At 42.7% G+C, this 17,304-nt stretch overlaps 1 protein-coding gene across 1 annotated transcript; it reads left to right on the top strand.

Annotated features, from left to right (window-relative positions):
• Positions 1 to 4,392: 4,392 nt before the first annotated feature.
• Positions 4,393 to 6,509, top strand: LOC101838301 (ubiquitin carboxyl-terminal hydrolase 17-like protein B). The gene has a single exon (XM_005088219.2). It carries the CDS (start codon positions 4,393 to 4,395, stop codon positions 5,959 to 5,961), a length of 1,569 nt encoding a protein of 522 aa, XP_005088276.2. The 3' UTR covers positions 5,962 to 6,509.
• The last annotated feature ends 10,795 nt before the right edge of the window (positions 6,510 to 17,304 follow it).

Below are 17,304 nucleotides of genomic sequence, written 5' to 3'. Positions count from 1 at the left end.
AGAAAACACTAGCCAGAGAGGACCAGCAGTTGTAGCCACAACTTTAATCACAACATTGTCAGATAGAGGATCTGGGATCTCTTTGAGTTCAAGACTACCCTGGACTACATGAGAGTCAATCAATCTAAGGGAAAAACTGAGCTCACACTACCTTTGACTAGAACTTGTAGTGACATGCCTTTAATCCCAGTACTAGAGATGAGTATAAGAAAGGAGCACAGTACAGTCTCAGGGCAGTCTGAAGTTAGGTTGAGGGCTTTGTAGTCTGCACTGAATCTGAGCACTGAATCACCCAAGTTTGGTCTGAAACTTTGTAGAGGTAAGAACTCTCTGGTGGCTTAGCTGTTTTGTGTTTCTTTTTTATTATTTTACTTTTAAATATCTTGTTTTACATGTCAATCCCAGTTCCCTCTCCCTCCCCTCCTCCTGAACCCCCTACATAACCCCCATCCTCCCATCCTATTGCCAATGTCTTCCATTTTGTTATATCTAGAATCTGTCATTTCACTCAGGGTAGGGTCCAGGCACTCCCATAAGAGTCTCAGGCTGAGAGGACATCCCCCTTTTGTTATGGACACACGATGTCTGTTAGTATTGGAGGGATAAAGACTGATCCACTGCTCAGGACACCATAGGGTGCCCAGGACTCCTCACTGACTCTCACATTCTGGGGGTCTGGACCAGCCCCATGCTGGCCTCCCAGCTTTCGGTCTGGGGTCCAAGAGCTCTCCCCTGTTCAGATCAGCTGTATCTGCTGGTTTTGCCAGCCCATTTTTGCCCATTTGCTCATCACTCCTCTCTCTCTGTCGCAGGATTTCTTGGGTTCAGTTCAGTGTTTAACTGTGGGTGTTTGCCTCTGATTACATCAGTCACTGGATGAAGGCTCCAGGACATTTATAGACATCAAGTTCAATATCAGGAATGGGCATTCGAGGTGGTCTCTAGACTAATGTGTAGCTTGCCATTTGGTATCCTCCCTTTAGATCACTAGAGGTCACACTGATGCCTGATCTGTCTTCTAACCTATGATTTTCTCTTCCCCCTATATTAACCCCCAAGTCAACCTTCCTTTTCCACCATGACCTTCTCTCTCTACCTCTTCTCCTCCCTGTCTATTTACCAGCTCTCCCTCACACTCCTAGCTGTGTTCCCCATCTATTCAGAGGATCATGCCTCATTTCTCTTCTCTTGGATACCATGCATATCTTTTAGGTTCTTTCCTGTTTCCCAGACTCTCTCTCTCAGTGGAATTGCAGACTGGCACTCTCCTGATCCATGTCTAAAATACATATATGAGTTAGTAAATACCATGTTTGCCTTTTTGAGACTGGGTTACCTCACTCAGAATGGTTTCTTCCAGTGCTATCCATTTACCTGCCAATGTCAAGATTCCATTTATTTTTTTGCTGAGTAATACTCCATTGTGTAAATGTACCACATTTTCTCTATCCAATGTTCAGTTGAGGGGCATCTAGGTTGCTTCTAGTTTCTGGCTATTACAAATAATGCTGGTATGCACATAGTGGAGCAGATGCCCTTGTTGTATGAATTTGCATCTTTTGGATATATGCCCAAGAGTGGAATTGCTGGGTCTTTTGGTAGATTGATTCCCATTGACTACAAGAGAGTCAATCAATCTCAAGGAGAAACTGAGCTCACACCTTTGATTGGAACTTGTGAGGAAACGCCTTTAATTCCAGTACTAGAGATGAGTATAAGAAAGGATCACAGTGCAGTCTCAGGGCAGTCTGAATTTAGGTTGACAGCTTTGTAGTCAGCAGTTATTCTGAGGACTGAATCACACCAGTTTGGACTGAAACTTTGTAGAGGTAAGAACTCTCTGGTGGCTTAGCTGTTTTGTTTTTCTTTTTTTATTATTTTACTTTTAAATAGCTTGTCTTACACAAGTGTTGGTGCCTTTGTATTTGGGGTGTAGATGTTTAAAATTGAGACTTCATCTTGATGGACTTTTCCTTTGATGAATATGAAATATCCTTCTTCATCTCTTTTTATTGATTTTAATTTGAAGTCTTGTTTGTTACATATTAGGATTGCTACACCCGCTTGTTTCTTGGGTCCGTTTGATTGGAAAATATTTTCCCAACCCTTTACTCTGAAATACCTTCTTTCTTTGATGTAGAGATGTGTTTCTTGTATGCAGAAGGATGGGTTCTCTCTTCATATCCATTATGCTACTCTGTGTCTTTTTATAGGCAAGTTGAGGCCGTTGACATTGAGGGATATCAATGACCTTTGATCGACGACTCTTGTTTGTGCTTGATTTTTTGGTAGTAAAGATATCTTGTGTAGTTTTGCCTCCCTTTTTCTTTTGCTGTTTTGTTAAGTGGTATTATATATTGCCTGTGTCTTTGTGCGTGTCATTATCTTCGTTGGGTCTAGGTTTTCCTTCCAGCACTTTATGTAGAGCTGGTTTAATTGGTACGTATTTTTTAAATCTGGCTTTGTCATGGAGTATTTTGTTTTCTCCGTGTATGGTGACTGAAAGCTTTGCTGGATATTGTAGTCTTGGCTGGCATTCTTGTTCCCCTAGGATTTGTAAGACATCTGTCAAGGATCTTGTGGCTTTTATCATTTCCATTGATAAGTCAGGTGTAATTCGGATAGGTCTGCCTTTATATGCTACTTGGTCTTTTTCTTTAGCTGCTCTTAATGTTTTCTCTTTATTCTGTAGGTTTGATGTTTTGATTATTATATGGTGAGGTGACTTCTTTTTCTGATCCAGCTTATTAGGTGTTCTGTAAGATTTTTGTATTTCATTAGGCAAATCCTTCTTTAGGTTAGGGAAGTTTTCTTCTATGATTTTGGTGAATATGTTTTCTGTAACTTTGAGCTGTATTTCTTTGCCATCTTCTATACCTATTATTCTCATGTTTGGCTTCTTCTACGGTGTCCCATATTTTCTGTATATTTTGTGATAGGGATTTGTTGGTTTTGAGATTTTCTTTGGTTGATGACTGTATATCGTCTAATGAGTCTTCAACACTTCAGATTCTCTCTTCTATTTCTTGTATTCTATTGGTGATACTTGCATCTGTATTTCCTGATCGTTTTCTCAGGTGTCCATTTCTAGCATTCCCTTGTTCAGTGTTTTCTTTATTGTTTCTATTTCAGTTTTCAATCCTTCAACAGTTTGCTTTGTTTCCTTGATTTGTTTCATTGTTTTTTCTTGGTACTCTTTAGATTCTTTGAGAGATTTGTTTATTTGTTGAATTTTCCCCAATTTAATGGATTTGTTTGTTTGTTTTTTCCTCTGTTTCTTTAAGGGATTTCCTCATTTCTTCTTTGACGGTCCCTGTCATTTTCACAAAATGATTTTTAAGGTCTGTCTCCTCTGCTTCATCTATGTAGTGCTTTTCAGGTCTTGCTGGCATTAGTTTCTAGATGCTGGTGGAGTCACTGTGAACTTTTGAATTGCTGTGTGAGCTCTTATTCTTCCAGTGGGTGCTGGTGAGGACTTTCTGTCTCCACTGTTCTCCTTCCTTCCTGAAGCTGAAGCTGGTATCACCCGAGTTTGGGGCCTGGAAGGGCGTATGTCTTTCCGGTGTGTGCGTGTCTTCTGGATGCCAGGCGCTGCCCTGGATGATTGAGGGGATGGGTGTTGGGCAGAGGATGGGAGCGTCACCAGGGACCCAAGCTCAACTGGTTGGCATCATAGTAGGTTTTAACCTGGAAATAGTCATGTGTTCTATGGAATATATGAGTTAGTTGTATTAGTTAGGATCTTCTAGGGTAACAGGTTGTTAAGCACTGAACTGAGAGAGAAGTAGAGAGACAGAGACAGAGAGAGAGAGACGCTGAGAGAGAGAGAGAATTAGAGACACCTAGAGAGAGAGAGACCGACAGAGATGGTTTTATAGCATTTTCTTAGAATGAATGGAGATCATGGCCTTTGTACTCCAACAATGGGTGGGAGGAAGGTGGCACAGCCCCTGGATCTGATCTGCTGTACACAGAGGTGAAGGCTGCTTTCTTTTACCTAAAACACTTCCGGTCTCCTGCCTTTATTTTTGGTGGTGCGATTAAGAACAGGAAGGAGACACTTGTATGGCAGGTCTACCCTGCATTCGTCATCTGATGTGAATTTTGAAATTTGTTTTTACAAGACACAGTCAAGTTAAAGCCACTTAGGGTCATGGCCAGCGACTGAAGAGATCAGATATTATTGCTGTTTTGCATAAGCCAATTGGAAGTTTGTAGGGGATTAGGAGCCCAGGCTGGGGGCAGGGATTATGGGTGTAGCCATAGGACTGAGCTATAAAAACTTGTGCATTTGTCACATGGTCTCTCTTGGAATACATTGCAGAAGAGAAAAGCATCCTCTTGCTCCCAGAGAAGCCTGCAGCAAGGTGTTTGGAAGTGGCGTCTGGAGACATGGAGGCAGCTCAGTTGCTCTCAGAAGGTGAGTCTCATTGTAAGACTTTGCCAGGTTGCAAGTCCTCAAGCCATACTGCTGAATCTGAGGTCTCATGGTGTTCTTTTCCCTCAGCAGATTCAGCCTTGTCAGCTCCTGTGGCCATAGACCTCCACCAGGCTAAAGTTCAGGGGGCAGCAGAGCTGGCTGGTAGGGGCAAGTACAGTGCAAGCAGGGAGAGGCCCCTCGGCGTGGGTGCCGGTCTTGTGAACACAGGCAACAGCTGCTACGTGAATTCAGCTTTGCAGTGTCTGACACACACGCCACCTCTTGCCAACTACCTGCTCTCCCGGGAGCACTCGCAGAGCTGTTGCCACCGGGATGTCTGCACAATGTGTGCTCTGGAAGCTCACGTGACTCGGAGTCTCCTCTACTGCACGGATGCCATGCAGCCCTCGACCAAATTGACTCGTGCCTTCCACAAGCACAAGCAGGAAGATGCCCATGAGTTTCTCATGTTCACCTTGAACGCCATGCACGAATCCTGCCTTGGAGGGAGCAAGCACTGCGAAGACCGCTCTGAGGACAGCACCCCAATCCACGATATATTTGGAGGCTCGTGGAGATCTCAGGTCAAGTGTCTCCAGTGCCAGGGCACCTCAGATGCCTTTAGCCCGTTCCTGGACATCACCCTAGATATCCATGCAGCCCAGAGTGTGAACCAAGCCTTGGAGAGTCTAGTGAAGGCCGAAGAGCTGTGTGGGGAAAACGCCTACCACTGTGACCATTGCCAGGGGAAGACACCAGCTTTGAAGAGCCTGACAGTTCAAAGTGCCTCGAAGGTTCTCGTGCTGGTGTTGAACCGCTTCTCAGACTTCACAGGTGGCAAAACGAACAGGAAAGTAAGGTACCCTGAGTCCCTTGACCTGCGGCCCTACATGTCTCAGTCCAATAGAGGACCGTTGGTGTATGCCCTGTATGCTGTGCTGGTCCACACTGGTGTGACTTGCCACAGTGGACATTATTTCTGCTATGTCAGAGCTGGCGACGGCAAGTGGTACAAGATGGATGATTCTAGGGTCACCAGGTGCGACGTGACTTGTGTCCTGAATGAGCCGGCCTATCTGCTCTTCTATGTCCAGGAGACTGATAACCGAGAGGACAGTGTCTGCAGGCCAGTAGGCACGGCAAACAAGGCTCACGTGAGGAAAGGCTGGCAGAAAACACACAGCCGAAGATCCGGGGTGGAATCCACAGAGCCAGTCAGAGAGCTGGAGAATGTAGTGACCCAAGAAATCTCCTTAGACGAGTGGAAAGAGCTGCAGGCAAAAAAGCATCCCAAGACAGTGCTGAACCTCAAGCAAACTGGGCCCACTCTGCCGGCCGAAGCAGTTGTGATCCACCAGCCCAGACGCAAAGAAGACCTGGACACTAATGAGCTGGACAAGGAGAACTACTCATGGCATGATTCTGCCAGGCTTCTGCCTGCTCAGAGAGCCAGGAACCCTGCCTTACTCTGCAGTCAGGAAGGAACGGCAAGATCCAAGAAGAAGAACAAGCCAAAGTGGAGGCCTCTGCTTCTTTACTAGTGCTCACCTCACTCACCGACCCGTCTCGGGCTCCTGTGGACATATTGGCAAGTTGACCAGGCCCTTGAAGCAAGAGACCTGGACCTGTAACCCAGGAAGTGCGGATGTCTCACCCTTCTTCTGTGTCCTTGCCTGGCCTTGCCGACTGCCCAAGAAAGACATCTTGGACGTGGAGAAAACTTTCCAGGGTCCTAGGAAGAGTGAAACTCCACAAAGCTTCCGGGTTCCTGGGGGATTCCTGCAGAAGCCTCTACTGTTACTCGGGGACTCTGTGCAAGACAGAGACTACCTTAGCACTCATAGACTTTCGATGCGGGATTTCCATTGAGCCACCAGGGTGCTCCTCAAATGGCCTTCTCTATCTGTTTTGTAGAAAATGTTTCTATTGCTTTTGCTACATGGAATCTGCTGTAGGGACTTTCTCTGTCATGGTTCTTGAGTCACAATGCTTTGGAACCTATTTTTCTGTTACTTCACACTGTTTGTTAGTCTTTTCTTTTCAGCATTATTGCAAATAAATATTGAACATTCTTGGATTTGTCGACTCTGCTTAGGAATGGGAAAGTAGGAGTTTGGTTTCATTGCTTACACAGGATAAAATCCAGTGTGTTCGTGTCACCAGGAGGAGAGGCTAAGATGGGACATTTATTCACCTGCAGTGTAGCTGCACAACAGACGACTCACGGCTCCATAAAATGTTTTTACCACTAGTTAGATATTTTGTTGAGCCTATACATTTTATGTTTATATGAACTGTAAGGTTGCTTAAATGCTAGTTGCCTCCTCACTTTTTCAATCTTTAGAAACAGACTATAGGTTAAAGATATTTCTTATTTATTTATTTATGTACAGTTGCACATTTCAAATGTAAACAACAACTGCAGGTTCAAGGATATTTTGTTATTCCTTAGAGATTAGATGGCATCTCCCATCAAGTGTGGTGTAGGGACTCTACAAAACAGACGGTGGAACATTTTCAGACAGTCTACTCTCCATGTGGGTGTCAGGGCCTAGAGAACTTTCATGATAGATCAGTGCAAGGGAGTTTGGGTGTGGTTTCTGTATCAGAGTTTGCTTGAAAAGCTCCACATGTCAACCCAGCACTAAATGAGCACTGACATGCAGATCTCTGGATGTTCCAGGGCAGCCTGGCCTATAGGGCTAGTTCTAGGACTTCCACGTCTACACAGAGAAAATGAAACTAAAGTTAAAAAAGGAAGAAATCCATTATGGAGATCTTTGGCATGAAAGGGCATCCTGATGGACCAGGCTGAGTTCATATTGGTCTAAAAAGCTAATTTGTTATAAAGCCAGAATTAGTTGTTTCCTTTGCTACAAAACTCATGTTTGACTCCCAAGTATTCTCTACCCCAGCATGATTATCTGTGCTGTCAAGGAACCTTGATACATTGTGCCACAATATTTGTCAAATAACCTAATATGCAGTCTGTTTCTGTATAAATCTCTTACAAAATTCTGATGATACAAAATTCCCATTTGTACTTTGCACTAGAAGGGGGCATGAAGAGTTAGGCCACACTGTATTCTCAAATCTCATATTGTAGAGTCATTGCTGTGCAGAGTAAATAGAGCTTTCTTAATTCACTTTACCTGGGGTGGTAGTCTGTGTTCCCAAAATTCAGATGGTCAGCTCACTGAAAGAGATTCTGGTTTGGGGCTGAAAGCACATCACTGAAATCATGTTTCCTTCCTTCCTTCTATTTCTTCTTGTTCTTTTCTTCCTTCCTTCTTCCTTTCTTCCCTCCTTCCTTACTATTTGTTTTTCTCTCATAAGTTTAGAATCAGACTACATTTTCCCTTTGCTCCACTTTTTCAAATTACTCCCATAACTCATCTCTTCCTCAAATCCACTCCTCCTCCATTTCTCTTTTGAAGAGATCAGGCGTTCAACGGATGTCAACCTAATGTGTGTTGGGACTTAACAACAGACCCTGAGGAAATCCAGAGAATCATTAGATCATACTTTGAAAACCTGTACTCCACAAAATTCAAAAATTTAAAGGAAATGGATGACTTCCTGGATAGCTATCACTTACCAAAACTAAATCAAGAACAGATAAGCAATTTAAATAGACCTATAACCTCTATGGAAATAGAAGCAGCCATCAAAAGATTCCCAACCAAAAAAAGTCCAGGTCCAGATGGCCTCAGTGCAGAATTCTACCACAAATTCAAAGAACAGCTTATACCAATTCTTCTCAAAGTGTTCCACACAATAGAAGCAGAAGGGTCTTTGCCAAACTCTTTCTATGAGGCTTCAATAACCTTGATCCCCAAGCCACACAAAGATACAACTAAGAAAGAGAACTTCAGACCAATATCCCTCATGAACATTGATGCAAAAATACTCAATAAAATACTGGCAAATTGGATCCAAGAACACATCAAAACAATCATTCACCACGATCAAGTAGGTTTCATCCCAGGGATGCAGGGATGGTTCAACATACGAAAATCCATCAACGTAATCCACCATATAAACAAGCTGAAAAACAAAAATCACATGATCATCTCACTAGATGCTGAAAAAGCCTCTGACAAAATCCAACACCCCTTCATGATAAAGGTCTTGGAGAGATCTGGGATAACAGGGACATACTTAAACATAATAAAAGCTATATACAGTAAACCAACAGCCAACATCAAACTAAATGGACAGAAACTCAATGCAATTCCTCTAAAATCAGGAACAAAACAAGGCTGTCCACTCTTTCCATACCTTTTCAACATGGTACTTGAATTTCTAGCTATTGCCATACGACAACAAAGGGGGATCAAGGGGATACAAATTGGGAAGGAAGAGGTCAAACTTTCACTGTTTGCAGACGATATGATAGTTTACATCAATGACCCAAAGAACTCTACCAGGGAACTCTTACAGCTGATTAACACCTTCAGCAAAGTGGCAGGCTACAAGATCAACTCAAGAAAATCAGTAGCCCTACTATATACAGATGATAAAAGGGCTGAAAAAGAAATCAGAGAAACATCACCCTTTACAATTGCCACAAACAACATAAAATACCTGGGGGTAACGCTAACCAAACAAGTACCCAAACCTATGGGACACTTTGAAAGCAGTGCTACGGGGAAGTTCATAGCACTAAGTGCTCACATGAAGAAACAGGAAAACAGTTATACCAGAGAATTAACATCACAGCTAAAAGCTCTAGAACACAAAGAAGCAAACTCCCCCAGGAGGAGTAGACGCCAGGAAATAATCAAATTGAGGGCTGAAATCAACAAAGTAGAAACCAGGAAAACAATACAAAGAATCAATGCAACGAAGAGTTGGTTCTTTGAGAAAATCAACAAGATAGACAAACCTTTGTCCAAACTTACCAAACAGCAGAGAGTGAACACGCAAATTAACAAAATCAGAAATGAAAAGGGGGACATAACAACAGACTCTGAGGAAATCCAGAGAATCATTAGGTCATACTTTGAAAACCTGTACTCCACAAAATTCGAAAATTTAAAGGAAATGGATGACTTCCTGGACAGCTATCATTTGCCAAAACTAAATCAAGAACAGATAAGCAATTTAAATAGACCTATAACCCCTATGGAAATAGAAGCTGTCATCAAAAGATTCCCAACCAAAAAAAGTCCAGGTCCAGATGGTCTCAGTGCAGAATTCTACCACAAATTCAAAGAACAGCTTATACCAATTCTTCTCAAAGTGTTCCACACAATAGAAGCAGAAGGGTCTTTGCCAAACTCTTTCTATGAGGCTTCAATAACCTTGATCCCCAAGCCACACAAAGATACAACCAAGAAAGAGAACTTCAGACCAATATCCCTCATGAACATTGATGCAAAAATACTCAATAAAATACTGGCAAATCGGATCCAAGAACACATCAAAACAATCATTCACCACGATCAAGTAGGTTTCATCCCAGGGATGCAGGGATGGTTCAACATACGAAAATCCATCAACGTAATCCACCATATAAACAAGCTGAAAAACAAAAATCACATGATCATCTCACTAGATGCTGAAAAAGCCTTTGACAAAACCCAACACCCCTTCATGATAAAGGTCTTGGAGAGATCTGGGATAACAGGGACATACTTAAACATAATAAAAGCCATATACAGTAAACCAACAGCCAACATCAAACTAAATGGACAGAAACTCAACGCAATTCCTCTAAAATCAGGAACAAAACAAGGCTGTCCACTCTCTCCATACCTTTTCAACATGGTACTTGAAGTTCTAGCTATAGCCATACGACAACAAAGGGGGATCAAGGGGATACAAATTGGGAAGGAAGAAGTCAAACTTTCACTGTTTGCAGACGATATGATAGTTTACATCAATGACCCAAAGAACTCTACCAGGGAACTCTTACAGCTGATTAACACCTTCAGCAAAGTGGCAGGTTACAAGATCAACTCAAGAAAGTCAGTAGCCCTACTATATACAGATGATAAAAGGGCTGAAAGAGAAATCAGAGAAACATCACCCTTTACAATTGCCACAAACAACATAAAATACCTTGGGGTAACGCTAACCAAACAAGTGAAAGACCTGTATCGTAAGAACTTTGAATCTTTAAAGAAAGAAATTAAAGAAGCCCTCAGAAAATGGAAAGATCTCCCATGCTCTTGGATAGGTAGGATCAATGTAGTAAAAATGGCAATCCTGCCAAAAGCAATCTACAGATTCAATGCTATCCCCATTAAAATCCCAGCACAATTCTTCACAGACCTTGAAAGAACAATAATCAATTTTGTATGGAAAAACAAAAGACCCAGGATAGCCAAAACAACCCTGTTCAACAAGGCAACGTCCGGAGGCATCACTATCCCTGACCTCAAGCTCTATTATAGAGCTATAGTCCTGAAAACAGCTTGGTATTGGCACAAAAATAGACAGGCAGACCAATGGAATCGAATTGAAAATCCGGGTATTAACCCACACACGTACGAACATCTGATCTTTGACAAAGAAGCTAAAAATATACAATGGAATAAAGAAAGCATCTTCAACAAATGGTGCTGGCATAATTGGAGACTGGCATGTAGAAAAATGCGGATCGATCCATGTTTATCGCCATGCACAAAACTTAAGTCCAAATGGATCAAAGACCTCAACATAAATCCAGCCACACTGAACCTCTTAGAAGAGAAAGTGGGTGGTACCCTTGAACGAATTGGTACAGGAGACAGCTTCCTGAACATAACACCAGTAGCACAGACAGTGAGATCAACAATTAATAAATGGGACCTACTGAAACTGAGAAGCTTCTGTAAGGCAAAGGACACAGTCAGCAAGACAAAAAGGCAGCCCACAGAATGGGAAAAAATATTCACTAATCCCACATCTGACAGAGGGTTGATCTCCAAAATTTACAAAGAACTCAAGAAGCAAGTCTCCAAAACAGCAAAGGACCCAATTAAGAAGTGGGCTGCAGAACTAAATAGAGAGTTTTCAATAGAGGAGTCTAAAATGGCTGAGAGGCACTTGAGAAAGTGCTCAACATCCTTAGCCATCCGGGAAATGCAAATCAAAGCAACTCTGAGATACCATCTCACTCCTGTCAGAATGGCTAAAATCAAAAACACCAATGACAATTTATGCTGGAGAGGATGTGGTGAAAGGGGGACACTCCTCCATTGCTGGTGGGAGTGCCAACTGGTTCAGCCACTTTGGAAAGCAGTATGGAGATTCCTCAGAAAAATGGGAATAAACCTACCACAAGACCCAGCAACTGCACTCTTAGGCATATATCCAAAAGATGCCCATTCATATAACAAAGATGTCTGTTCCACTATGTTCATAGCAGCTTTATTTGTAATAGCCAGAACTTGGAAGCAACCTAGATGTCCCTCACCCGAAGAATGGATAGAGAAAATGTGGTACATCTACACAATGGAGTACTATTCAGCAGAAAAAAATAATGGAATCATGAGATTCGCAGGCAAATGGATGACACTAGAAGAAACCATCCTGAGTGAGGTAACCCAGTCACAAAAAGAGAAACATGGCATGTACTCTCTCATATATGGATTTTAGACATAGATCTGGGGAGTGCCAGCCTACAATCCTATTGCCAGAGAGTCTGGGAAACAGAAACTTCATTTACTGGCTGGTTAAGTACTGAGCTGAACTCAAGAAAGCCAGTATCAGAGAGGGAGGACTGATGATCAAAGGGATTAAGACTGGGCTGGTTGAACCCCAGAAACAGCTGACCAGACAAAGGTTAACTCTTGAATCCCAGGCATCAGCCTGGGAATCCAGCATGGGACTGATCAAGACCCCTGAATCTGGGTGTCAGTGAGGAGGCCTAGGTAATCTATTGAGCCTTGGACAGCAGATCAGTACCCATCCCAAGTATACACACGGTCTCTGGACTCCCATAGAACAATGTGAGGTGCACTCTCACCCTGAACTCTTGGGGAAGGGTCTAGGCCCTGCCCTATATGAAATGACAGACTATGGACACCCCCATGGAGGGCCTCACCCTCCCTGGGGGAATGAGGGGATAACGGGGGGGGGGGGGGATGGGGGGGAGGGCACGGGAGGAGGGGAGGGAAAGGGAGAGGGACCTCGTACTGACTTGTGAAGCAACCTTGTTTCTTATCTAAATTTAAAATGGAAAATAAAAAAAATATTAATAAAAAAAAGAACTTTGAAACTTTAAAGAAAGAAATTAAAGAAGCCCTCAGAAAATGGAAAGATCTCCCATGCTCTTGGATAGGTAGGATCAATGTAGTAAAAATGGCAATCCTGCCAAAAGCAATCTACAGATTCAATGCAATCCCCATTAAAATCCCAGCACAATTCTTCACAGACCTTGAAAGAACAATAATCAATGGAAAAACAAAAGACCCAGGATAGCCAAAACAACCCTGTTCAACAAGGCAACGTCCGGAGGCATCACCATCCCTGACCTCAAGCTCTATTATAGAGCTATAGTCCTGAAAACAGCTTGGTATTGGCACAAAAATAGACAGGTAGACCAATGGAATCGCATTGAAAACCCAGGTATTAACCCACACACATACGAACATCTGATCTTTGACAAAGAAGCTAAAAATATACAATGGAATAAAGAAAGCATCTTCAACAAATGGTGCTGGCATAATTGGAGACTGGCATGTAGAAGAATGCGGATCGATCCATGTTTATCGCCATGCACAAAACTTAAGTCCAAATGGATCAAAGACCTCAATATAAATCCAGCCACACTGAACCTCTTAGAAGAGAAAGTGGGTGGTACCCTTGAACGAATTGGTACAGGAGACAGCTTCCTGAACATAACACCAGTAGCACAGACAGTGAGATCAACAATTAATAAATGGGACCTACTGAAACTGAGAAGCTTCTGTAAGGCAAAGGACACAGTCAGCAAGACAAAAAGGCAGCCCACAGAATGGGAAAAAATATTCACTAATCCCACATCTGACAGAGGGTTGATCTCCAAAATTTACAAAGAACTCAAGAAGCAAGTCTCCAAAACATCAAAGGACCCAATTAAAAAGTGGGCTGCAGAACTAAATAGAGAGTTTTCAATAGAGGAGTCTAAAATGGCTGAGAGGCACTTGAGAAAGTGCTCAACATCCTTAGCCATCCGGGAAATGCAAATCAAAACAACTCTGAGATACCATCTCACTCCTGTCAGAATGGCTAAAATCAAAAACACCAATGACAATTTATGCTGGAGAGAATATGGTGAAAGAGGGACACTCCTCCATTGCTGGTGGGAGTTCCAACTGGTTCAGCCACTTTGGAAATCAGTATGGAGATTCCTCAGAAAAATGGGAATAAACCTACCACAAGACCCAGCAACTCCACTCTTAGGCATATATCCAAAAGATGCCCATTCATACAACAAAGATGTCTGTTCCACTATGTTCATAGCAGCTTTATTTATAATAGCCAGAACTTGGAAGCAACCTAGATGTCCCTCACCCGAAGAGTGGATAGAGAAAATGTGGTACATCTACACAATGGAGTACTATTCAGTAGAAAAAAGTAATGGAATCATGAGATTCACAGGCAAATTGATGACACTAGATGAAACCATCCTGAGTGAGGTAACCCAGTCACAAAAAGAGAAACATGGCATGTACTCTCTCCTTTATGGATTTTAGACATAGATCTGGGGAGTGCCAGCCTACAATCCTATGGCCAGAGAGTCTGGGAAACAGAAACTTCATTTAGTGGCTAATCGAAGAAGAGGTAGACTCCCTTGGTTAAGTACTGAGCTGAACTCAAGAAAGCCAGTAACAGAGAGGGAGGACTGATGATCAAAGGGATTAAGTCTGGGCTGGTTTAACCCCCAGAAACAGCTGACCAGACAAGGTTAACTCTTGATTCCCAGGCATCAGCCTGGGAATCCAGCATGGGACTGATCATGACCCCCTGAATCTGGGTGTCAGTAAGGAGGCCTAGGTAATCTATTGAGCCTTGGGCAGCAGATCAGTACCCATCCCAAGTATACACACGGACTTTGGACTCCCATAGAACCATGTGAGGTGCACTCTCACCCTGATCTCTTAGGGAAGGGTCTAGGCCCTGCCCTATATGAAATGACAGACTATGGACACCCCCATGGAGGGCCTCACCCTCCCTGGGGAATGAGGGGATAACGGGGGGGGGTTGGGGGAGGGCACGGGAGGAGGGGAGGGAAAGGGAGAGGGACCTGGAACTGACTTGTGAAGCAACCCTGTTTCTTATCTAAATTTAAACTGGAAAATAAAATAATAAAAAAAAGGATTGAAGTTGTGTGTCATCACATCCCATGGGTGTTGTGCCTGAATGTGTGTCTGGGTACCACATGCATTCCTGGATACCACAGACGACAGAAGAGTGGCAGAGAGGGCATTGGTGGAGCCCGTGGAACTGGAAACATAGATACAGATGGATGTGAGCTGCAGGATAGGTGATAGAAATTGTGCCTGGGTCCTCTGAAAGAGCAGTGGTTACTCTTACCTGCGGAGTCATTTCTCAAGTCTAGCAATCAGGAAAAGACTCCAAGTCCTGGCAGGCAGCCAGACCAATGACAAGAGCTTTTATTATTCGGTGGAATTTCATGGACCAGAAAACCACAAAAAGGAGGTTTCACATGCCTTCCACCAGATTTCTTGAATAAATGATTATCTATTCCAAGAGAAAAAAAAGAAGACTCAATAAGACTATGCACCAATGCTCATATTAACCCTTGATGAGGCAATACAGTAGGCAGAGGAAAGCCTCAATGTGAGGAAAAATATTGAGAGGTATCACATTCCCTCTGTTAGGGGTTTCACCAAATCATGAAACTAAAGATCACTAAGGCCCTTCGCTGGATCAAATGTCAGACTCTGGAGATCCTCCATGGTGGGACACACCCTACCTAGAAATTATAGGGGAGATTGGCTGGGAGTCTGGGGGTCCTGGTGGCAAGGACAGGGGAAGATGGAAGGGAGAGGGATCTGGGGTTGACATCTGAAACAAGCGTTTTTCTAACTTAAATAAATAAAGGAAAAGAAAAAGCAAACACATGCAGTTGAAATATTTTATACCCATGCAGTTTCCTTCATTAATCCTTTTGTCTCTGTGAGCCCCTTTGAGCCCTGTTCAGTTATTCTGTGGGGCATATCTTCCTGGGGTCCTTGAACCCAATTCTTCCTATTATTATTTCTTCTGTTCTTATGTCAAATTCCTTGTTCTCTGCCTAATGTCTGGTTGTGCTTCTCTTCATCTTCTCCCATCAGTTCTGTGGGAAGGCTTTGTAATGGTGGTTAGTCTAGGTACCAATCTATGAATATAGTAGAGAAAATGAATAGAAATTATTCATTCATTCATTTAAATATTTATTTATGTGTGTAATTATTTATTTGCCAGTTGTGTTTGCATGCAGTGTTGTGCATGTGCTCCTCTTGGCAATGCCACAGGTTAGAACAGTGGTTGACCATTCCAAAAAGATCTAACTACCCTGGCGCCAGCAGGCCTTTAAGATAGGGCAGATATCAAGTCAAATATTTTGTTATGGTCATATTTTCTCATGATATAACAAAGAAAGTTCCCCTGAAGATCAGTGTGCAAAGCTAGCCACAGCAGATAGGCATAAAGGCCAGGGAATGGTGGCACACACATTTAGTCTTAGTTGCCATACTAGGTATCCATACAGTCCAAGCAGTGGTGGTACACACCTTTAGTCCCAGCTCTGAGAGATATAGGCAGATGAATCTCTGTTAGTTCTAGTCCTCCCTGAACTGCTTGAAATTGATCCAGCCTGAAAGAGAAACAGAGCACACACAAAGTTAATCTCAGCACTTGTGGTCCCATGACTTTAATCCCAGCATTAGAGAAAAATTTAAGATAAGAGTCGACAGGAGCAGTCTGAGGACCACTGCAGTCTGGAGATGCCGTCTGTGAACAGGATCACCGTTTCCGTGAAAATTAGAAGAGGTGAGGACTCCCTAGTTCCTGGTTGTTTGCTTCTGTGATTTCCAGCTTTAATGTCAATATCTAACGGTGCGTTTTAATTATTAGTACTATATTGGTGCCCAATGTGGGAACAACAACAAAAATTCTCCTGATAGGAATGTAATCTCTGGGTACTTGCATTCCCTTCCTGCTATCTAAGGAAACCCATGAGTAATTCACACATCCCTCATCAGAATTCCTGCATCTGCATAAGTTCGGGGTGAAAGATTTCCAATGACTGGTCTACTCACCTTTCTTCATCTGGTATGGCTTTATATTTCTGTTCCAATGAAAACTCACTTAAGACAAGCAGGGAAGTGCTTCTCCCAGCAGTAAAATAGGTCCTATAAAGATCCAACACAGAACCCCATGCATGAGCCATACATACTTTGCCTATGGCAGTTAGATACTAGTGGAGGATTAGCTATTATTGTTTGAGGCGACAGTCCTGAACTCTAGAGGGAATTTGGGAATTTATAGGAAATTTTTGAGGGTAAAACTCCTTGAAAAATGTGCCTGGTGAAGTTGGGAAAATGATAGGTCTCTTCATTACTGTTATATTTTTATAGAAATATAAAAACTGTTTTTTTAGAAATAGATTGTAGGGTCAACTTCATTTTTTTCATTTTCTTTTTAAATGAATGTAGATTCCTCTCTTGTACACTATATCCTGACCACTGTTTCCTTTCCCATGGCATGTCCCAGATCACTCTTCCAACCTCTACTCTCCTCCAGATCTGCTTCTCTCCATTTCCCTTCAGAAAATGGCAGGCCTAAAGGACACAATATTCTACCATGACAAAACAAAGTATGACAAGACAAGGCAAAAGCCCTCATACTGAGAGCTAGACAAGGCAACTCAGTAAGTTCAAACACAATGTTTATTCCATTGTGAA

Source organism: Mesocricetus auratus, unplaced genomic scaffold (assembly GCF_017639785.1).
Source record: "Mesocricetus auratus isolate SY011 unplaced genomic scaffold, BCM_Maur_2.0 contig_9300_pilon_obj, whole genome shotgun sequence".
NCBI classification, from domain to species: Eukaryota; Metazoa; Chordata; class Mammalia; order Rodentia; family Cricetidae; genus Mesocricetus; species Mesocricetus auratus.
The sequence above is the reverse complement of the archived record's forward strand: the minus strand, read 5'-3'. Positions and strand labels throughout refer to the sequence as shown.

Bases quoted from the DNA above. Each gene is read 5' to 3' on its own strand.
- LOC101838301 (XM_005088219.2), top strand. From the start codon at position 4,393: ATGGAGGCAGCTCAGTTGCTCTCAGAAGGTGAGTCTCATTGTAAGACT.